The sequence below is a fragment of the Trichinella spiralis genome, assembly GCF_000181795.1.
Source record: "Trichinella spiralis strain ISS 195 chromosome Unknown Scfld6, whole genome shotgun sequence".
Classification (NCBI taxonomy): Eukaryota; Metazoa; Nematoda; class Enoplea; order Trichinellida; family Trichinellidae; genus Trichinella; species Trichinella spiralis.
In genome coordinates this window covers 352615-373086 of record NW_003526945.1, presented here as the reverse complement: position 1 = coordinate 373086, position 20472 = coordinate 352615, and the positions used below count along the sequence as shown (strand labels likewise).

At 34.7% G+C, this 20472-nt stretch overlaps 5 protein-coding genes across 5 annotated transcripts; 3 read left to right on the top strand and 2 right to left on the bottom strand.

Moving 5' to 3' along the window:
• The first annotated feature begins 1586 nt into the window (after positions 1–1586).
• On the top strand, positions 1587–3445 carry Tsp_10085 (hypothetical protein). Its single transcript, XM_003373193.1, has 7 exons — positions 1587–1640; positions 1964–2002; positions 2086–2214; positions 2778–2791; positions 2929–2998; positions 3136–3226; positions 3297–3445. The coding sequence occupies exons 1-7, from the start codon at positions 1587–1589 to the stop codon at positions 3443–3445; spliced, it is 546 nt and encodes a 181-aa protein (XP_003373241.1).
• Positions 3446–3769: 324 nt separating this feature from the next.
• Positions 3770–8092, top strand: Tsp_10084 (zinc finger protein). Its single transcript, XM_003373192.1, has 5 exons — positions 3770–4360; positions 5965–6100; positions 6189–6276; positions 6729–7840; positions 7974–8092. The coding sequence occupies exons 1-5, from the start codon at positions 3770–3772 to the stop codon at positions 8090–8092; spliced, it is 2046 nt and encodes a 681-aa protein (XP_003373240.1).
• A 2795-nt stretch (positions 8093–10887) lies between these two features.
• On the top strand, positions 10888–11307 carry Tsp_10083 (hypothetical protein). Its single transcript, XM_003373191.1, has 2 exons — positions 10888–11047; positions 11099–11307. The coding sequence occupies exons 1-2, from the start codon at positions 10888–10890 to the stop codon at positions 11305–11307; spliced, it is 369 nt and encodes a 122-aa protein (XP_003373239.1).
• A 2141-nt stretch (positions 11308–13448) lies between these two features.
• Tsp_10082 (putative alpha-beta superfamily hydrolase) lies at positions 13449–13787 on the bottom strand. Its single transcript, XM_003373190.1, has one exon. It carries the CDS (start codon positions 13785–13787, stop codon positions 13449–13451), a length of 339 nt encoding a protein of 112 aa, XP_003373238.1.
• A 5414-nt stretch (positions 13788–19201) lies between these two features.
• Tsp_10081 (conserved hypothetical protein) lies at positions 19202–19778 on the bottom strand. Its single transcript, XM_003373189.1, has 4 exons — positions 19722–19778; positions 19525–19678; positions 19400–19490; positions 19202–19325 (listed from the first exon to the last, which is right to left on the bottom strand). Exons 1-4 carry the CDS (start codon positions 19776–19778, stop codon positions 19202–19204), a joined length of 426 nt encoding a protein of 141 aa, XP_003373237.1.
• Between the last annotated feature and the right edge of the window lie 694 nt (positions 19779–20472).

The window sequence follows — 20472 nt, the reverse complement described above, 5'->3', positions numbered from 1 at the left end:
CCCGCAAACAATTTACAGAGAAAACTTGCAAAAACAAGATAAACGGTTATCTATTGTTAACATATCATTTACAACAGACATTCAAGTTTGTCAAAATAAATTATGTTAACAGTGCTACATTGTTACTGAAATGCTGGCATTCTTTTTCGAAACTTTTTTTAATTAATAAATAGTAACAATAATCAAAAATTCCGGATTACTGACGACAAACAGTTAAATTTAAAATATCTAAAAACACTCAGCGCCTACTAATAACAAACGCAGAAATCAAAACTCGGTCCATGTCGAATCAAAGAAATGTTCAGTAAAAAATAAGCCATCTACACGATAAAAACAAATCTTTCAACTTGTTTACTTTTTAATATTAATAATGTACTTATCAAAAACAAAAAAACTTGTGCACTAATTGTTGTAAGAACGCGGAAAACAGCTAAATAAAACAAAAATTTCATTTTACCACAAATGCATGCCACTATTTGTCTGTATGCTCAATTGCCTTCTAGAATAATAACAATAAAAAAGTGAACTTATTATGGATAAAATTAAATATACCTTTTCCTCAATGAAGACCAAGCAAAATTTCACATACATTAATAAAAATAACAATGGTCATTCTTGCTAAACCAATGCAATTTTATATATAAAGCTGCAGAAGCAGAGATCGTGTTAATTTTACAGAAGCAATTAAAATTATTATTAAAATTTAGTATTAAAATTATTAAAATATACTTTACAAATCATTCTGAACAGATCTAAAATCAAGGAATGGAAAAACACCTGGGGTGAGTTTTCTTAAATGTATAATAAAACGGAACTATACTTAACTACAAGCAACTTATTATACAAAACGAATACCATGTGCCGAATGCACGCAGCTTTATTCAGCTTTAGCAAACATTTTTCAATGAAGAAACAACGAACCTGATTAACAGTAAAATACCTGTAATACAGTAATAATCATATTTTCATTATTTTATTCTCAGCTGTGCTTTTTCATAGCAATATTTAAAAATGAAAATATCATCGATCTCGATGTAATCACAGAATCTCGATATGAAACTCAAATGAAAGATAATGCTGATCACCAACGAAAACAATTACTGTAACGAAGACAGTAATTCACATAAATGTAATTAACAATTGACCAGTCGATTAATTAATATAGAATACGTTTATGATAGTAGAAAAAAATCTAAAATATATCAAAAACCCTGAAAAAATAGTACATTAAGTAGACTGCTTTTAGCTATGTGGCAGTTACGAACAATCCTTAAATTCATAGATAAATAATTACGTTTTATGCTTGAAATTGAAAATCAAAACAATTTAAATTAAAAGAACGTTTTAATAATAATCACAATAATGATTTTTAATAATAATAATAATAATAATAGTATAAATAATCTGAATAAAACACCACCTTGTGTCTAATGCGTCATCGTCAATATAATGCACAAACATATACGCTTATGGATTGAAGCTAAACAGAGCGATGAAAAATGAATATTGCGGAAGAGACATCTAGACAACTGGGAAAATTATATCCATTATTTAATTTTAATTGAATAAACTGAATCTTAATTAATATGTTGCTGTATTTGCTTGCATGCAATTATATGTATATAATACTGGAAAAGAATGTTTTTAAAGTATAAGAAAACGTTAAATTTTACAAAACATTCTGCCAAAGACATTTTTGTTCGAGATATGATTTTATAATGCAATAATTTATCAACACTCGACCTTTCCAATTAAAGTAACCATTTGCGAAAAACAGATGCACCACTTGAAGCATTTCTAAAGTAATAAATGTAAAAATTCAATGATAATTTACAGAAAATCTAATAACTGTTATTACAAATAATGATACTTTTATTGATTGAAGAATACTTTGGAAGAACTCTGGCTTTAGAAAAACATTTTATCTTCGTTTATTATTTTTATTACTGTTTTCAATTTATAGCTATTTGCTTGCCATAGCAGTACAACTGGTCTTCCTAACGTTATTAAATATAAATAATCAGATTTTTTATATAATGTTAAAAATAGGTTAGTGTTGAAGTTTATTAATATTCTTTAATCAAGTATACTGTTTCATTTGTTTCGGAAAAGAGATTTCAGTTGTCGCAATTAAGCGCAACACAAATACGCTTTTATGGCAGGCTATTTGTAACTGAACAAGTACAGCATCCGTCACATTTTAAAATATTTGATGTTTTATATTTACTTTTTATCTTATAAATTCTCAGTATCAAATTGCACTTTCAACTTACAGAAATATATTTACTTTTCTATGTATTATGAATACACTTAATATAACTGCAATAAAAATTGAGTCACAGTAAAATTAAACTGTGATAATTTTACAATTATACATTAATGTTGCTACAACAAAATAAAATAGTAATAATTCTAAAATTGTACACTAAATGTTTCATGTATGTTTTTCAAAATGCCTTATCAACATAATTGAAATTCTTAGTTAATTTCTTTTGAGCGCGTCTTTTCAAATACAGTAATCCTTTTTTATATTATCAGATGTATAAATAAAGAATATAATTCTGAAATAAAGCTACGCTTAAAATATAGTGAATATTTTATATGAATTTTATGAAGCTTTATACAATTTTATGAATTTATTTTATGAGTATAATTTATATTAAAAATTTAGAAATAAAATTTTTATGAAAATTTAAAATTGTATTTAATATTGAATATTTTAATATCACTGAAAAATTATGATGTCGAAATTTTCACAGTAAATTAAATTTATGTAGGTTACAGTAATCCTGTATATTATTTTAGTAGCAGCTTAAATTAGCAAAATTGATTTTGATAATGAAAGAAAATGGTATCCCATGTAAAATTGTGCAATATTCCATTGTAAGCAATCCCTTTACTAATTTATTTTCTTCAAAATACTCAAAGCGCCATTTTTTACGTACCTGCTGATCAAAATGATGTTCTGAACGGTTCACGTTGTCGTCATCATTGCCCGGTATGTTTATTGAATGGGAAGTGATTATTTGTACGGTTCTGTTGGTTGATGAGTGTCTGCTTTATTTCAATTGAACTTTTCTTCGATTTCTATGCGCACAACGATTTCAAAGGAATCTGTACTGTATTGCTTGTAAGAACGTGCCTGAGGGCATTAAAAAATGTACACGTCACGATAGTGTGATGGGCCAAGTGGTAATTGGTAGTCGGGTCAGTTTGCTGGTGGTCGGTTTGCGAGTGGTCGGCTTGCTTGTGGTCGAGTGAACGTGGATGAGTATGCATTGCGCTGAAGTTTGAAGAACACGCTGACGACAGAAGAGAATGCCGAGATGAAGCTGATTGCCCGCCGTGCTTGAAAGCGGCTTCTGGAAGCTATGCTTGTTTGAACAGTGTGCACGTGCGTTCTAGTTCCGCCTTTTGTCGCACGGTCGTGCGTGTGTCAAATTAGTTCGACCGCGTCTTCACTGTTTGTCAATGTCAATCAGTTGTTGTCGGTTTTTGTGCTGTTGTGCTTTTTACGCGCCCATTCTCCACCTTTTCAACGGCTGGTCGATCGATCTGGCCAAAGCGCGCGCATTTTGTGTTTACTTGCCGCTGGCAACGCCCAAATTGTCCGCTTATAATTAACTTTTAACTAGCCGCGAGCGTTTTTTTTCAACTTGTCACTGTATTGCCTTTATACAGTACAAACGAGTAGAACGGGTGGTTTTGACTGCGTTGTTGTTTTGTTTAGTTACATTTTTTTTGTTATTTTTATTTATTCTTTTTTAGAATGATGCGTAGTAACAGTGTGAATAGCAGCACAGCTAAGTCAAAGGATGATGAAGCGGATGTGGAAAACGATGGCGACGATTTGTCATCGGCCAATAAGGGAAGTTCTAGTGGAAAAGCGGCGGGCGGCAAGCGTCGGATGACCCCAGTTGGAAGCAACGGCGTACCAACTGGTCAGCAACCCCATGTCGTTAAAACCCCGACGGCATGTAAGAAACAACAGACTAGGCCATCGTCGCCAAAAGGATCCACGTTTATGGCCGATATGCAAAAACGTGATGAAGAATTGGTCGCGGCGGCAATGGAAGTTCGCCCCAGTAACAGCAGTCGGGCTATTAAAATGAAAATAAAGCGTCAGAAAATGGAAACGCGCCAATCTGGTGCTAGACACGAAGTGGTCAGTGTGCCGGATGATGCCCTAGAGAAGGCAGTAAATGCTGCAATTGAAAGTGTAAAGAATTCTGGCAGAACTGCCGACGAATCGGACAGCGAAGATCAGAGTGGGTATTCGCCTGTTCCGGCACCTCATACTCCTCCACCAACATCGGACTCACGTCAGGCAGCCACACCACCCCCCGAGGGGAATATTTATGTAAGTTTGTTTACTTGTTTTGTCAAACAAGAATTCTAAATGTAAGCAGAACAAGTAAGTGATCTTTCTTTACAGTAGGGAAGTACATCAGGATGGTTTTTTAAAACATTTTGTCTTATATGAGATGCTTTTTTTCAACTTTTTTTGTTTTACGGTCGCCAACCGGATTCTGTGTGCGGTAGTGACCACTGAAATTAAGGCGGTGACAGGTGTGTCCCTTTGTTTATAACAGATTTTAAACTTCCGATATCGCTGCTGGGGTTCATTTGCAAAAGTAGTAACGAAGTTTAGAATAGATTTTTTCCGCAATTGAGAATTGTTCTTACTGTATGATATTAATTTGATCTGCAGGTAGGATGTATTCTAAATTTTATACTATAGTTTTATAAAATGTAATAAGTTATAAGCGATAATTGTATTAAATTAAATGAATATAATTTAAGATACTGTTTTTGTAATCCAAATTTTAATATGTAGAACTTGTTCACTTTGTATTAAGACGTGTGTACAAACACTTCAAGTTTGAAAATGTAAGTGAATCATGTTAGATTGTTTTAGGGATACTTGTATAGACTGTTGGATTTATTCAACTTTTTCTACTGTTTTCTAGAGTTGCAGCGTATATATCGTTCCATTTTTAGCTAAGAAATTTTAAACTTGAGTTTCAATTTTGAGAAAATTTGTAATTCTTCTAAAATTTTTTATGAGAATACACACTATAATTTATTTTTTTTTATAATTTATTTGTATTTAAAAAAGTGATGTATGATGTGAAAATATGGAGAACTAGGTAATTTAGTCATGATAAAGGGGTTCTGGAAGGTAGTCTTTTGACAGTATTCAGCATTTTCCTGAACTTGCTTGAAAGAGCAGCAGCAGCGTATGTTTTCTTTTCTATTAGAAATTGAAATTTTATTGTGGCATTTTATAATTTTACTCGAAGGTGATTTTTTTATTTGTTCATATGCCAGCGTTATAAATGTAGTGTGTTTAATTTGGGTATAATTTATGCACAGGTGAAGTGCCTTTTGTTAATTTTTATAAATATATGTTTAATAATTTTGGTAAACAAAAGATTCCTATCATTCCTTCATTTAGTATATATTTAACAGTGAAGTGATTTGTTTAATTTTGCGCACTGTTTGTATTTTGTAGTTTGTTTTTTTAATGATGATTATTAAATGTTGTTTGCTAAAAGTTATATATATATATATATATATATATATGTGTGTGTGTGTGTGTGTGTGTGTGTGTGTGTGTGTGTGTGTGTGTGTGTGTGTGTGTGTGTGTGTGTATTTATTTATTAAACTAATGGTTGTGAAGTGTAAATGTTAATTATGCTTTTCAAGAAGTAAATATGAAAGAAATATGTGAATTGTCTATATTAATAAGGAATTTTTGAATTTTGTTGATAATAAAAAGAGTGCACATAGAGGAAAGTGAGAAAAGAATGATTTATCTGAAAGTTTAAATGTTAATTAATGTGAACCGCAATATTTTATATTAAAAAATGTATACTTTTGATTAACACGCGATTGATATCATCATATCAATATGATTGATATTATTGTTTTTTTATGATCTGATGATTTGAATGTTTTTAGCTGTCAGACAAGCGCGATTGCAGCACCTGGGTTCGCTCAGTGGCGACCTCTACTGATGAAAGTTTGATGGGTGCGTGTGAACCGGGGACATCGGTTGCTTTAGAAGGTATCGTGTGGAGCGAAAATCCTTCTGCCGGTTAGTATTAGTTTATTTCAGTTAATGTGAATGTTAAAATTTATATTTGAATTGTTGTGCAGTTTATTTATTTATTTATTTATTTAAGGTTTACTTGTGGTCAACGTTACGTGGCGTGATCGTACATACGTCGGTTCTCTTTTGGACTTGTCGAAGTATAATTACGCCCCGCCACGGTGAGTGAATGCTTACATTTTTAGAATAGTAAGCAAATTTCAGTAAGAATTATAAAATTCGTTCTGCTGTGTTATAATTTTGTATTTATTTTATTTTATTGTATATTTTATTTTAATTTTATGGGAGGCAATACAGCGGGCATGGCCAGATTTGAAGATGAATTTTATTTAAAAAAAAGAAGAGCATATGTGAAGTAACAATATTTTATGTTTAAGTGAATGTTATTATTGGTGAAAATGATTTTAGTGGTAATATTTTGATGTAGGTGGTTTTATTGATTGGAGAGAGGTGGGATGTTTCAAATTTTTACTTCTGCTGTGCAGAGAGCATGCTTTGGATTGTAGATATTTTTTTTCAAAAAATTTGAATTTTGCATAAGTTGGGAAATTTGAATATTATACATTCATTGCAAGTGAAGTGAAGGGTTTCTATTAGTGTGTTTGTTTTTCAGTGTATGTGAGTCCCCGAACTTGGATCCGGATCACACATCGCGTGGTTTGGGAAAAGGTGGCAGGTGCAGCAAGCGCTCTTGCGCGGTCGGTTCCGGCTCGCAGCGGTCCGGCGGGGGCGCAGGGGCTGGCGAGTTGACCGCTAATGGAGCATCGACTAGCAAGGCGGCGGCGACAGCGGCCGCGGCGGCCCGGCTTAGCTCGCCTAGGCCGGTGCTTAGCACGGTCGAATTGGAACGCCATTCGCCGCTGCTGTTCCAATGCTGTGCGCCGAACTGTACGAAAAAGTTCAGCGTCCCCCACGCTTTGATCTATCACCAGTGTTCGGCGCACGCGGTCACACCACCTAAGACGCCAGATTTGTTGTCGAAAGACCAGAAGCCTCAGCTAGAGGAGCTGAGCATTAAATTGAAGGTGAAGCCGGAGCAAACTGTACAGGTTAAACCAGAACCAAGCGACTCTTGGAGTCAGGGTGTCGTGGATTTGGGCATTGGCGAGCCGCGATCAGCGACAGCCGCGCAGTCGTCGGAAGGCTTGTCGGCTGTGGAAGAAGAAAGTTTGGATAGCCTGTTTCGAGTTGTGGGCAGCGGTCAGCGACCGCAGCATTTGCCGCGGATGACATCGGTGGTGAAGTGTGGACGCTGGGGCACCGCTTCCACTTCAAAAAAACCACCGACCCGTGTCCGATCGCCGCCGTCGTCAGATTCGGAATTTCCCCCGGTTCGTAGTAATACAAATTTTTTGGCGCCGGTGTCGACACAACCTACACCCACAGTTGCAACCGGAAGCGCCTGGGGTGTGGCAGGGCCGTCGGCACCACCAGGTCCAGTTTGGCCGAAGGTGGAACCACAGTCGTTGTCGGTTCCCGGTGGCGACTTCGGACCACAGTTAGCCCACTCGACCGGATTGATTCCGGGCCTGCCCAGTCCCGCTTTGGTGCAATTCGGCCAGCCAACGTTGAGCCACACTTACGGGCTTGGGCCATTCATAGGGCCGGCCAATTCGGCAATGAACGTCGTAATGAACGGAATTGGCATCCCGGTTCTGAGTACAGGAGCTATGTACCCCGGTTTCCCCTTTAGCAATTACTACCACCCGCCCAGTATGCAAGCCGGTATGCCGGCACCCCCTGTCGGCCCCGTAGATCCTGAAGCTTTGCGAGCGCATAACGCGCCGCCTGCTTCGCAGGACAACAATTAAAATTCTGAAATAATTGTATTTTTCAAAGGCATGCTCGGTATTTTCAGTCGAGCTGGGCGACGACTACGTTAGTCACAGCGATATTTGCCAAGCCTTGCGTGTCTCAGCCCGTCTTGCTGTTTTTGCACGAGTCCCAAATATTTATTTGTTTTATTTGTTTGAATAGGTCAGTTTTTTTCTGCTTTCTTTTCCTTTATCCGAGCATAATTTTTTGCATAACTCATGCGTGATTTTTATTACTAGAGTGCCTGAGCATGCTGGTTTTATTCATTTTTCCAAATGAAAACTTAATTGATTATCCAGCACCATGATCTACTTTTATCTTTCATGCATAGCTTATTGCACGATTACGTTGATAGCATTCATTTCAAAATTTGCATGTTTTTACCCTGTCTTGTCCTTTGTATGTGTGCTTATATTTATTTATTTATTTATTTGAATATGCGTCATTTCATGGCAAATCTTTTACTTTTTTTTTTATTTTTGTGATGAAAAGTTATATTATGAAAATCATTACAGCAGGTTTCGCCCCATGCTCGATCACTTCTCTTTCATCATCTATGCATGCACTTTTTGTTTCTTTTTGGAAACACAGCTTTTTCCTGCGTGTAGTATTTAGGGTATATGCACATTTTTATAATGTGTTTGCATGGAACCGTAGTGTGATGTGTTACGAAGTGCGAGCACACAGTTTCCGGTGGACGCTGCTGTTTTTTTTGACGTCGACCTTTTTGTTATTTTTTAAATATTATTTGCATTTTGTTTTTCATTTTTATTTCTCTTTCAGCTTGATGGTTGAGAGGTTGAGAAACAATTTTTTCATGAAATAATAGTAACGTTATTATTGATGTTGTTTTATACCCTGTTAATAATATTATACATATGAATGGAATGTATGTATGCATGTGCGTATACTGTAATTTAATTATTTCTTGCAGTATTAAGTAATAGTGATAATAATTATTATTTAATATCTTGCGGAAATTGTTATATACAATATATGTAAATGCATATGTACAAAGTTGTAATGTTATTGCAGTAATTACATGATAATAACGTTGTTATTATTGTAATTTGAGTGATTGGAAGTTTTACTTTGTGCGTGCATTTGCTGGTCCCGGTGCTACGCCTTTACAGTTTTTCTTCTTCTGATCGCTCTCCTACCCTTGACTTCTTGTTATTTTTTTCGAATATTACAATACAAGAATAGAGGAAGATGAGAAAAAAAAGAAAATCCCAAAAAAGTGTTTTTTGTTCAACGACGGCATCTCAAGAGATGGTGATTTACAAAACTGGGACGAGCACAAGTTTCGCTATGGACTAGAAAGCTCCGTATCCAATCGTCGCAGCGCCGACGCTGGTGTCTTTCATCCGTACAACTTGCCTCGCAATTTTTATCCCTTTTTTGTTTTTCATACACTCGACTGTGGTCACATATATGGACCTGATCTGTTCGTTGTTGAAGTAAAGTTGTTTAGAAAAAAATCATTGTATCTATCTCATGTTGAACAACTGTTCTTGATTTACACGCTATGAACAAATTAGCATAGCAACTATATCTGCTTATTTTATTAAGCTGGTCAATTTTATTATTTTTTTTGTTCATTGCTTTTTCTCTTTTGAACAGGAACGATGTTGTATATATGACGTAATGCGACGTTTCGAAAGTGAGTTGCATTATTATTTTATTTAAATTTTGTGCATTTCTTTTTTAAATTTAATTACAACAGCAAAGTAAGCATTGAATCGCCATTTTTTAACAACCAACCAGCCAACTCTGATTTGATTGTTGAGGAAATTGTTTTGAAAAAAAATTCACAACAACCCCTTCAACGAAATTTTATTATGGTATACAAAAAACAGATGTAGCAGAACGTTTTTGTTCATTTTGTGCACAATGATGTTTGAATTTGTTGAATTGCAAAAGTAGGCTTTTGAATTAGCATTGCATCACGAAACGAGATACGCTAAGCTAGCAAAATACGGCGCTAAGCGACATACACTGTTATCATTTTGAATTGTTGATTATTATGAAAATTAGCAATTAAAATGTCCAACAAAAATTGCCAATTATGATTGTACAAATTTTATTAATTAATTGTACATTTTTTGCAGCAGTTGTTGATCCTTTGAACAATCTGATGAGCAATTTACTGACTGGGAACTTCATCTTAGTCGCACTTCACTACTGTTGAAGAAGATTTGATGGTTGCAAAATATTTTTAGATCAAGTTGTTGAGTAGTTTGTAAAATAACGAAGGATTTTTGATTTCGGTTATTCCATCTCTTGACACTGGCAGACCGTTTGTCTTTGAAAAGCCTTTTATTATTAATAGCAATATTATTTGAATTTTGTTCTTCTTTTTCTCATTTGAGGAATATATTTATATCAGTCGCGTGAATTTCTTTTCTGTTTTAGCTGCGGCATCAATCTCATTTTGCGCATTATTATAGATAAGTTTTGTATACACACCATGCCACTGATGATAATGATAATAATAATAATATAATGATGTTATTATAGTATAACGTTGATTGTGATGTTCGAAATGACGCAAGGGGTGGAGAAAAAGTACTATTTATTATCATGTTGAAGCTTGTAATATTATATTACCAATGTCATTACTAGTGAGTGATTAAATGTTGTTATTGGATAAAATGCAAATACCTATGATAATTTTGCATGATGATGCGCGCGATATTTGTTATCTTCCTTATCTTTATTTGTAAAAGTTATCAATTGCACTGATGTGATGTGCATTTTATTTATTATTGAGTTTAATTTCCAAATCCAAAGTGCGCAAGGACTGTAAGTTGTATTCTTTTTCTGATTTATATTTATCGAATGTTTATAATGTGTCTCATTTTGAAATTTTACGTTTATTATTATTATTATTAAACGGTTTGCTTTGTCCATAGATATATGATTGTTTGTTAATTGAAGAAATTGTGAACTGAAAAATGGAAACAACCGTATCTTGGCGATGCATTGTAGAACGATTGCTTGATGAGCTGCAGGCGAGGTATCAATCTGACGGAATGATTGCGGACGATATCATGCTTGCCATGTCCGCAGTGTTCGACAGCCGGACAGTGCTTGAAAGCTTCAATCTTGTCGATCGTAATTCCATTTGCCGATTGGTGAGCTCCAGTGGGAAAATTTTATTTCAAGTCGTCGACCAAGACGACACTGCCTGGCTTGTTTTGCCAAAAGTCAATTACTGTAAGTGTGAATTTTTTGCTAATGAAGTTCTTTATGGTCATTTTCAAATTTGCAAGCACGTTCTCGCAGTATGGCTTGCCTCTGCTGTTTGTCGTTTGCACCATCGTTCGATAGATGATAAAACAATGACTACAATGTTAAATCAGCTTATTGAATAATAATTATTCTTCTTTTGAAAATGTTGATTAGTATTTACCTCTTACAGTATGCTGAATTAAAAAAATGTTTCAATTGAAACAAAACAATGAAAATAATCCACTAACTGACTATCAGTTTTATTCAGTTTAATTTTTATACAGTTTGAAGGATGATTTATTTTTATTATTCAGATTTTTTTGTGAATATGTTCAGTATGCGGGAAATTTCTGTTGACACAGTTTCGTCATTTGCATAATGGTATTTATTATTGTTATTTCTGATAACATTTGTGAAAAAAACGAACTTCTCTGTATTTTATTCATTTTTCTTCCACTGTTCATTGGTATAGAATGTGATATTTGCTAAGTTAATTGTTCTGCGAAAGTTGTTCATAGTAGTTGTTTTTATGTTAGCACTATTTCTTCCATTTATTCATTTATTATGTGACTTTTAGTTGCGGTTGCTGTAATGATATTTTTCATTATTGTAATATTTGCTTACTTGGCTTTGACTGATCACATTGTTAAATTCAGTCATTCAGTACTTATTCTTATTATTTTTGAAATAAAAAAGTGTGAAAATTTTAATTTAATTTTTAAATATTTGGATTGAATTTTATTTATTAGAATATTTCAACATTAGCAACAACAATATCATTGCAGATGATATGAATGAGGTTGAAATTTCATTTTTTTATTTTTTTGTATAAATATTTAAATTATAAAGCCAAATTGAGTGTTGGAAATAAATTAACATGGCTCAGTATTTCAGATTATGTTGATTATTTATTATTCGAATCTTTGTTATTGATCAAAGTAATGTGACACTTTTCATACATTAGAAAGCAATAAAACAATTTGCCTGTAAAGCTGTGCAGCAAAGTTCTAGTTTGGACGGCTAAGAACCGGTTCAGTAACGGTAAGAATTTACATCAAATAATGCTTAGAGATATTTATTATCACCGTTGTAACCTCCTTTTTTCTGAAACACCGTGCCTTGGGTAAAAATTACATTTATTCTTACCATGCATTACGCGAAAGTTAACTCTTTTCACAAATGTTATCATCAAACATCTGCTTCAATTAAAAATTTAAAACAATATTTAATAAATTTATTCTTCTTTTCTGTTGTCAACTTTTTCATTCTGATAATAGAATCTGATGATTCATAAAATGTATAGTACTGTATTATATTGTATTGTATTGTATTGTATTGTATTGTATTGTAATGAAATAATTCTTTTCTGCTGTCAACGAATAAATTTTTGATTTATTGTTAAAATTGGACAATGTTTCAATTTTCCAGTCATATAATGGTCACGTACTTTTGAAAGAGATTATTTAATTAGCATGCAAACACGCAACGTGAACTAGATTCCAGCTTCGAATGTAATTTTTGATTGAAACGTTGTTTTCATTAAATTTCGCCATTCAAAATTCAGCTTGTTTTTTCAAAAGCATCTATACTTTTCACCTTAACAATTATACACATTTTATTTTGTTATTATTCTTAATTGATCATTTGGATATTTTTCTGCATACTGAATTTACTCATCATTGTGGAATGACAAATTAAGATGTCTGTGTTGTGATGTGTCAGTTCTTATCTTCTTAATACGTTGATGATGATGTTCTTGTTGAGCGAGCAAAGTTGTAACTTTGGTTAATGGGAACTGGGGAAAATATGAATAATAATAACGCTCCTCTGAATCGAATGTCAACTAACTGTGCATGTAATGAATTAAGACATTTTTTCAAATCTAGTCATATACGCAAAAAATAATAAAACTAGATCAGTTGAAATGAAAATCATCTATCTATTGTACGAAAACAGTTTGTAAATAAATTGTTCATCGTTACAGTAAGAACCTGCACATCACATAGATTTCTGAGCTAATTGTGGCTGGTGCGCGGAATTGGAAAAGATTGTGCGTTGCAATTCCAAGTAAAGTAAAGAAAGAAAAATTGGTAAAATTTGTGAAGATTATTTAAAAATAAGACAGTTCCATGTATCAAGGATCGCAGTGGCCTATTTGTTTCAGTTTTTTTAAATTTTTTCAACAATCGTCAAAAGTGTTCAAGCTTGAACGGTCGTCAATCAAAACGACATAGAACTGTTCTTCCTTTCTGTAATTGTATTAAAATTGGGTCAACACTGACGACTATGACACATCGCTGTGTTCACCATTTTGTGAACTGTAACAATCAGCATCCAGTCCCGGTGGACGTGCGCTTTCGTCATCAGCGAATATTTGGGACAGAGCTGACAAAATGAACGCTTGTCGAAATGACAAAAGCTGAAACACGGCTGGGCTGGGCTTGAAAATTTTTGAATCGAACAATTTCCCCCCCCCCACTTCTCTCTTCCCTTTCCCCCCCTTCTGTTCAGCTGCATGAATGGTTTCAAACAAGGCGCCCAACGTGTATTCTTTTTCCACTGACTTGCTTTGTCCAACAATGCCGTCGGCAAAGAGCCAATGCGAAGCTGAAAAAGTTGGCATTAAATTTTGACATCAAAATATTTCAACGTAAATTTGGTCAATTAAGTGGAAGGTTTTTAAAAATTCAAACCATTCCATATTTCATTGTGTTTATTTATTTTGGTACCAACAGAAAGAAGATAGATGAAAATTAAGTAGAAGATGATGATCAATGTACTTGAAATTTATTTTCTGTACAATGTTGATGAAAATGATAATAGTGAAGAATAAACATTTCTCTTTAAGTGACAATTTTAGGCATGCTTAATAGGAGTTGTGAAAATATCTGTTGAAAAATAAAATTATGAATACTAATAATACTAGTTGATTAAGTAAAACATGAAAATACATTCAGTGAAGTAACTTTGATGCTTTTGTGGAAATTTTCAATTTTGGGTCCAAGTGAAAACTTGTTTCAACTTTTTTGACGACACTTCAAATCAGACGCTTTGATTTAAGCAATTTGAAATGTGACAAAATGAATTAACTCTCTTCCAATGTCAAATTTTACGTGTTCCAATTTGAAATCAGAGATTTAATTTATTTATTAAATTGTTCATATTGTTTTGTTATTGTAAAGTGAATTGTTTTTTTAGAAGTAAAAATAAGCAGGTATATTAAATTCACGGTGAAGGGGTTTTTTTATAACTTGATATTTGCATTTGCAATTTGCTTGCACAAACAGGAAAGCAGTAGATAAATAAATAAGTTTCTACTTTATTGTGTTTACATTTGTTGTTGTTGTTGTTGTTGTTGTTTGAAATCTTTGAAATGTTGTGCAAAAAAACAGAATTACGCACTGATGTATGAATATGAAATGTAGGGATGTAGAATGAATTGTTGATTATAATGGATGATAAGAAGGGAATTTTTTCCCAATTTTGAAAATTGAAAACAAACTTGGTGAATTGATGAAAAGTTGTGGTAGAAAAGAAAATTGTTCGAATTTTCCAATTGAACAAGCCCAAAACCGGGTGCTCTAAATTTGAAAATCAACGCAGCTTCCTTTTCAGTAAAATTGCCCTGAAGCGTTGTTGTTGTTGTTGTTGATTTCGCAAGCTATGGATAGACAACAAAACGATAGCCAACCAAGTTGACCAGTGAAAACTGAGAAATGGTTGGCCAACTGGACGTCATCATGTGAAACTAGTGCTAGTTGCTTAACGTATAGCCGATTGTAAACTTTGAACAGAAAATACCTGAACACACACACACACACACACACACAACAGAAAGAGGGAGACTAGGCCAGAACTCGGCCAAAGCGGAAGCAGGCCGTTGAAAACCGTGCAGGCTTTTTGGCCGCTGTTTCAACAGCATACACAGACAGACAGACTTGCCGGTCGTTTGTGTATATACATACTCGCATTCCCTGACTGAAAGTAAACAGAGCATCTATCTTTAGTGTCCGTCGACCGTGTCGCGCTTATAATGAAGCAGCTTACCGTTTAGCTGTTCGCATAAACACGCACACACGAGCAAGCTTCGTTGAAAGCTTCATTTCATTTCGAAACAAGGAAATGGGTCACGACCGTTCCGCGGTGCAAGTTTATTTTTACCAACAACAACAGCACAATGTATTTATTGTTGGATCACTCACGGTCCATAAGCTAATGATCGCACAACTGCAGCACACATTTTCTCTACATTTGAAGCATAAATGATAAAAAAAATATCTAACATAACAAACAAACAAACAGATATTTGAACAATCTTTTTATTATTATTCCACCATTGAAATCCAACAACAATATATAATTATTAGCGTCACAGATGATGTGAAAAATGCAAATATGTACGCCAATCTGCGTGTGTTGGTCTGCATGTGTTTTGCAATAATTTACTGCTGTTGTGTTTTTCAAAATTTGAAATACTGAAATTGATGCTGGCATGAAAAGTGGAAAAGTCGAAGAACAAAGAGTTGTGAAAGTGAAAGTGAAATAGCTGCACTGATCCACCTGGAAACAGTGAAAATAGGAATACAGCTACATACCGCTTAGAGATTGTGTTCACAAGCGACAACCAGATTGACACGAAGAAAAGCCAAAGCTTTTTAATCAAGCAATAAAATTGCATATCACTTTTGCACGTTCATTTCGAAATTTTTGAATAAGTAATTTCAATTCAAAAAATCACCTCCAACCAATCAGGACAATTGATTAATTGATCAATTGTTGATTGAATGAATGGATAAAATAAATATGCTTTTTTGGTTTTGTTTGTTTGTCTCAATTTACAATATCAGTGTCTTTTTACAGTAAATCATTTTTATTGAAAAATTAAATATCATAAAAATTTTCATTTGAACAATAAAAACATCTTTGAACAATTTTTGAAACAGGGCAGCGATGACTGTAAAAAGAGAATAAAAAAATTAGGAAATTAGGTTACACTCTCTTTTGTGCAGAGCAATGAAAAAAGCATAATACAAAAATGCATTATTTTTTTGAATAAATCAAATTCAATAGAAATTATCAAAGAACTATTGATTGGAATGACAATTTTTGTTGTTGATAGCGGATTTTCAAATAAATTATTGTCAAAAAGTAAAGCTGACTCTCCAGAGTGATTATGATACAATCTTCTCAACATTTCAATCAACAATGAAATTAATTGTGGTGTAATAATGTTTACTTTTTTCAAAAAAGTTTCAATTCATATTTTTATTTTTTTCATCATTTTTCAATTGTCAGAGGAGGCAAAACAACTCAGCACACAGATTGGAATAATTGATCTGGGCAAAATGAGTTGATTGACGATGGGCTTTTTGTGTGTGTGCGCGCGCACGAGATTGACCATTTCGAGGCACGTCATCCGCAAGGTAACTGTCCTGTCAAAGGGTATTTCCAAGGACGGAAAAATCTCGCCCACCTATAATCGTTGGTCAAGGTCGAAATGTTGGCGCACGGCCGGCGTTTCTGCAATTTCCCACTTTGCAAATGATTCTCATTTATGAAAGCTCCTCTATTGTCTGTCGTATATTTTCAAAGAGAAAAGCAAATTTTAAAAATTTTATAAACTCTGTGCTAGTTGAGGTGATTGTTTGCAATGCAATGATCAAAGACGCATAATAGAAAAATGGTGTGTTGAAATTCCAATCCTACAATCAGTGAGCATAGCAGCACTGGCAGAAACTTCCAAGCCGCAACTTCAGAGTCTTATATCCTCGTCCACTTACTATATTGATTTGTCTGTTTGTTTCATATTAAACTTTTGAACATGAAAATTTTTTCCATTTTATTAAGTTGATATTTGCATATATTGATGATTGGTGTTGTGTAAAGTGAAAGAAAAATAAAATTCAATCGTCGATGATGAACGTGCTGCTGAGGCGTGACTTGGATGCTTGTTTAAAGAGCATGGTTGCTTTGTGAAACCAGTTTCAACGTACTTTTTGTTTGACACTATTACAATTAGCAAAGAAAGAAAGAGAGAGAGTGAGAGAGAGAGAGAGGTGCAATTCCACTTTCAAACTTCTTTCTTCTAATCACCAAAGTAAATACTATTGAAATTTCTTATTTTGCCAAAATTTTACCTCATCAAAAATCAATAAATATTACCAATAAATAAATAAACAAACAAACAGATAAATTGTTGAATATGAATTTGAATTTTAATGAAAGCAAAATATAAATCTGTCTGTTTGTGCAAATGAAGAGAACATTGGGAAATGATTTTCATGATATATATATATATATATATATATATATGAATATTTCAATTCAATCTATCCACAGAGTAGAATATGTATGCAGAGCAGAGCAATTGGTCAATTTGAATTTCTTTTTTATTAATATTGTATATTTTGGCTAAAATTTCCAATTTGACTGCCATCATGATCAGTTGGACAGCTCAGGGTGGAAAGCGGGTCGACTTGACCAGGATGCGCCAATTTCACTCGGCAGCTTGGCGCCACAGTTTGCCCGCTTCTCTCCCTCAGGGTGTGTGCAAAAAGAGCTTTTTCTTCGATTTTTCATGGGCTTATTTGTTAAATTGATTGTGCATCAATGTGCATCTTTATGGAATTTTATTTTCAAGTTGAACAAGATGATGATTATGATGATGATGATGATGATGCTTTTCATTGCCAATTGTTGTTCAAGTGAAAATTTAAATGAATAAAATAATTGTAATTTTTCATTTGGATCAATTGAAACTGTTGCATATTAGTTTAGAAAATAAGAATGAGAATGAGTGGTGCAGAGGGCGCGTCAGGATTGGTCAAATGGTGATTGGTCGATTTGGCCAATGGCCGTCTGTCAGTAGTGTGTCTTGTTATTATTACGGTGGTGTATAATGGCAACAACGAGTGGGCCGACTGCACAAACAGGTTCTGAGCGTGGAGTTCGTCATTTAGACCGCCGTTGTAAGCCTACTACGATGCACACCGACTCGTCCATTTTACACACTCTGACTTTTGGTTTTATTTTTGTCGCTTGTATAATTTATTATAATTCATTTTTTTCTCTCTCTCTTCCTCTCTTACTCTTATTCTTACTCTCCCTTTGTGTTGTTGTTGATGTTGCTACTGTTGGCATCTGTTGGTGGTGTATACTTGTAATATTCTTCCATTACCCTCTTCTACTACGGTGGTATAAATTTGATAAAAACCGAAAAAAACAAAAAATCCAATGATGAAGCAGGCGTGGTTGTTTATGACAAGCAGAAAGAGAAACGAGTCAACAGGTGAGGTAGGCGGTCAACTGGCACGGCAGGGTAAGTGTGTGTGCGTGTGTGTGTGTGTGCGGATGTTGGCAAACCCGCTTTTCCTGGCTGTCTGGTCCAGGGCACAATAAACTGGTCGCCCAAGACGGCCCGAGCCACTTCTGTACAGACCGGGTATGGTGGTCGACCAGTTTTTCTCAACTTGCCCAGTTTTTCTATACCGCTTGGTACAGTTTCACTTAAACATTGATAAATGAGCTTTTTAAATAATATTTAAATTTCCAAATCGTAATCCACCAATGGACATTTTCAATCATTCTCTCCAGTTGTTTATTTTTTGTTTTCCAGTTATTGTTGGTTTCATCAAAATTTCTATATGAAAATGTCATTCGAGCAAAATTTACAAAATTTTTCAGTGGTGGATTTAGAATATGATTTAAAAAGGTATATTTTGATAGAAATTTTTAATAAAAATTGAATCAATAAGACCAATCGACATCAGCAAGGAGCAAGGACAGTAGGGATGGGGTGGGGTAAGTTTGGGGGGGGGGGTGGGGATGGGGGTGGGGGCGGTTTGACGTTTCACTACTGCTATGGTGTGCACCTTTTAATAAAGTAGCATTGGAAAGTGGTAGAAGTAGCAGAAGAAGCAGGGAAACCTGCCTGATCTGGTCGCTAGACGAGCCTGTTTTCTGAGGACAGGTTCTCTCTCACCTGTCTCTCTCTCTCTTTTTCTCTTTCTCTCTCTCTCTCTCTCTCTCTCTCTTATTCTACCTATCTCTCTCCACTTTCTGCGCAGTATGGCCTTCTGATCGTATACCAACCGTCCCGGTATTCTCTTCACTGGAACGGTACGATGGGATATGCACAGCAACGAAATTGTCATCAACCTCGCTTTATTATTATTATTATTATTTCAAGTAAGTAATACTCTGATCATTTTTGCATAATATTTTCACCTTCATTACTGTTGTTGTTGTTGTTGTTGTTGCTGGTGGTGTTGTTGTATTTGACGTTCAGCTTCAGTTGTGGCTTGTTGAGGAAGCCGATTGAGGTGTGCTGAAATGTTGAACAGCAGCGCTTAGTTGTTTACTGTTTGCCGTTGTGGCGATGTCGTCGAACGGCACCGTACCTCGGCCTTGCCCAACCCTGGTCGGTTGGCAAATTGTTCCACCCTCGAGGGTCAAGGTGTTTTTCACTGACCGACGGTCAGTAAGGCAATTTGACCGCGACCGTGTTAAGAATTTCTACACACACACACACATCAACACAGAAGCACACTGTACTTACTCTTCTGCATTGCAATTTCAGCGTTCTGTTGGAAAACGCTGAAATCCAATCCCCCATAATTTATTTATTCATATTTTTGTAAAGTGGTTCTTTTTTCCTCTGAAAGAAAAATTAGGAACTTATTTCAATTTACGAGCAAAAACAAAATTATGGATTATTATAAAATGGTATATATTCTGTTTATGAATGTGATTTTTCCAAATAAGAAAACCAAGTCCAATTACAATAATAATAATAATGCATATATTGTTGTTGTTTTTTGGTAAAATTTTGCTCGCTTGCTCGTTTCGTTTCTTGTCCATGGTCGAATTTCAGTGTCGGATTGTTCTGGCCTTCACCTTTCAGTGAAAAATTTTACACGCCGTTGCTCATCCAATCGTTCCACTTTTCCAATCCAATCGTCAACTCTGACCTTCGGAGGGGTTGATCAAGTATGGAGAGCAGCAATTTCAACAAACACACGCGCGCATTACAGCACACAGCACAGCTCCTCCATTTTTGCCACGCCAACGGAGCCGTGCCACCACGACCACTGTCCACGTCACTGACCAACGCCCCTCTGGCGTTCTATCTTTTCCAACCGACACTAAGTTGGAAATTTGGTCGAATTTCGGTTCACTTCAGCATGTTCATTTTGTCCGCATTTTTCTACTGTAGAGTACTTTTGTAGCAAACATTTCACACTGTTATTATTATTATTATTATTATTCTCTGGTGAGTTTTGTTTCGACTGTGACCTGATTTCGAGGAA

Excerpts from the sequence above, each read along its gene's own strand:
- Tsp_10084 (XM_003373192.1), top strand. The coding sequence starts at position 3,770 with ATGATGCGTAGTAACAGTGTGAATAGCAGCACAGCTAAGTCAAAGGAT. Across the intron at positions 4,361-5,964 it reads CCCCCGAGGGGAATATTTAT|CTGTCAGACAAGCGCGATTG; the intron begins GTAAGTTTGTTT and ends GAATGTTTTTAG. Across the intron at positions 6,101-6,188 it reads GAGCGAAAATCCTTCTGCCG|GTTTACTTGTGGTCAACGTT; the intron begins GTTAGTATTAGT and ends TATTTATTTAAG.
- Tsp_10081 (XM_003373189.1), bottom strand. The coding sequence starts at position 19,778 with ATGGGGGATTGGATTTCAGCGTTTTCCAACAGAACGCTGAAATTGCAA. Across the intron at positions 19,491-19,524 it reads CATCGCCACAACGGCAAACA|CACACCTCAATCGGCTTCCT; the intron begins GTAAACAACTAA and ends TCAACATTTCAG. Across the intron at positions 19,326-19,399 it reads CAACAACAACAACAACAACA|CGAGGTTGATGACAATTTCG; the intron begins GTAATGAAGGTG and ends ATAATAATAAAG.
- Tsp_10083 (XM_003373191.1), top strand. The coding sequence starts at position 10,888 with ATGGAAACAACCGTATCTTGGCGATGCATTGTAGAACGATTGCTTGAT. Across the intron at positions 11,048-11,098 it reads AAGCTTCAATCTTGTCGATC|TCGTCGACCAAGACGACACT; the intron begins GTAATTCCATTT and ends TTTTATTTCAAG.
- Tsp_10085 (XM_003373193.1), top strand. The coding sequence starts at position 1,587 with ATGTTGCTGTATTTGCTTGCATGCAATTATATGTATATAATACTGGAA. Across the intron at positions 2,003-2,085 it reads GTACAACTGGTCTTCCTAAC|TATACTGTTTCATTTGTTTC; the intron begins GTTATTAAATAT and ends TCTTTAATCAAG. Across the intron at positions 3,227-3,296 it reads GGTCAGTTTGCTGGTGGTCG|AACACGCTGACGACAGAAGA; the intron begins GTTTGCGAGTGG and ends TGAAGTTTGAAG.
- Tsp_10082 (XM_003373190.1), bottom strand. The coding sequence starts at position 13,787 with ATGCCAACTTTTTCAGCTTCGCATTGGCTCTTTGCCGACGGCATTGTT.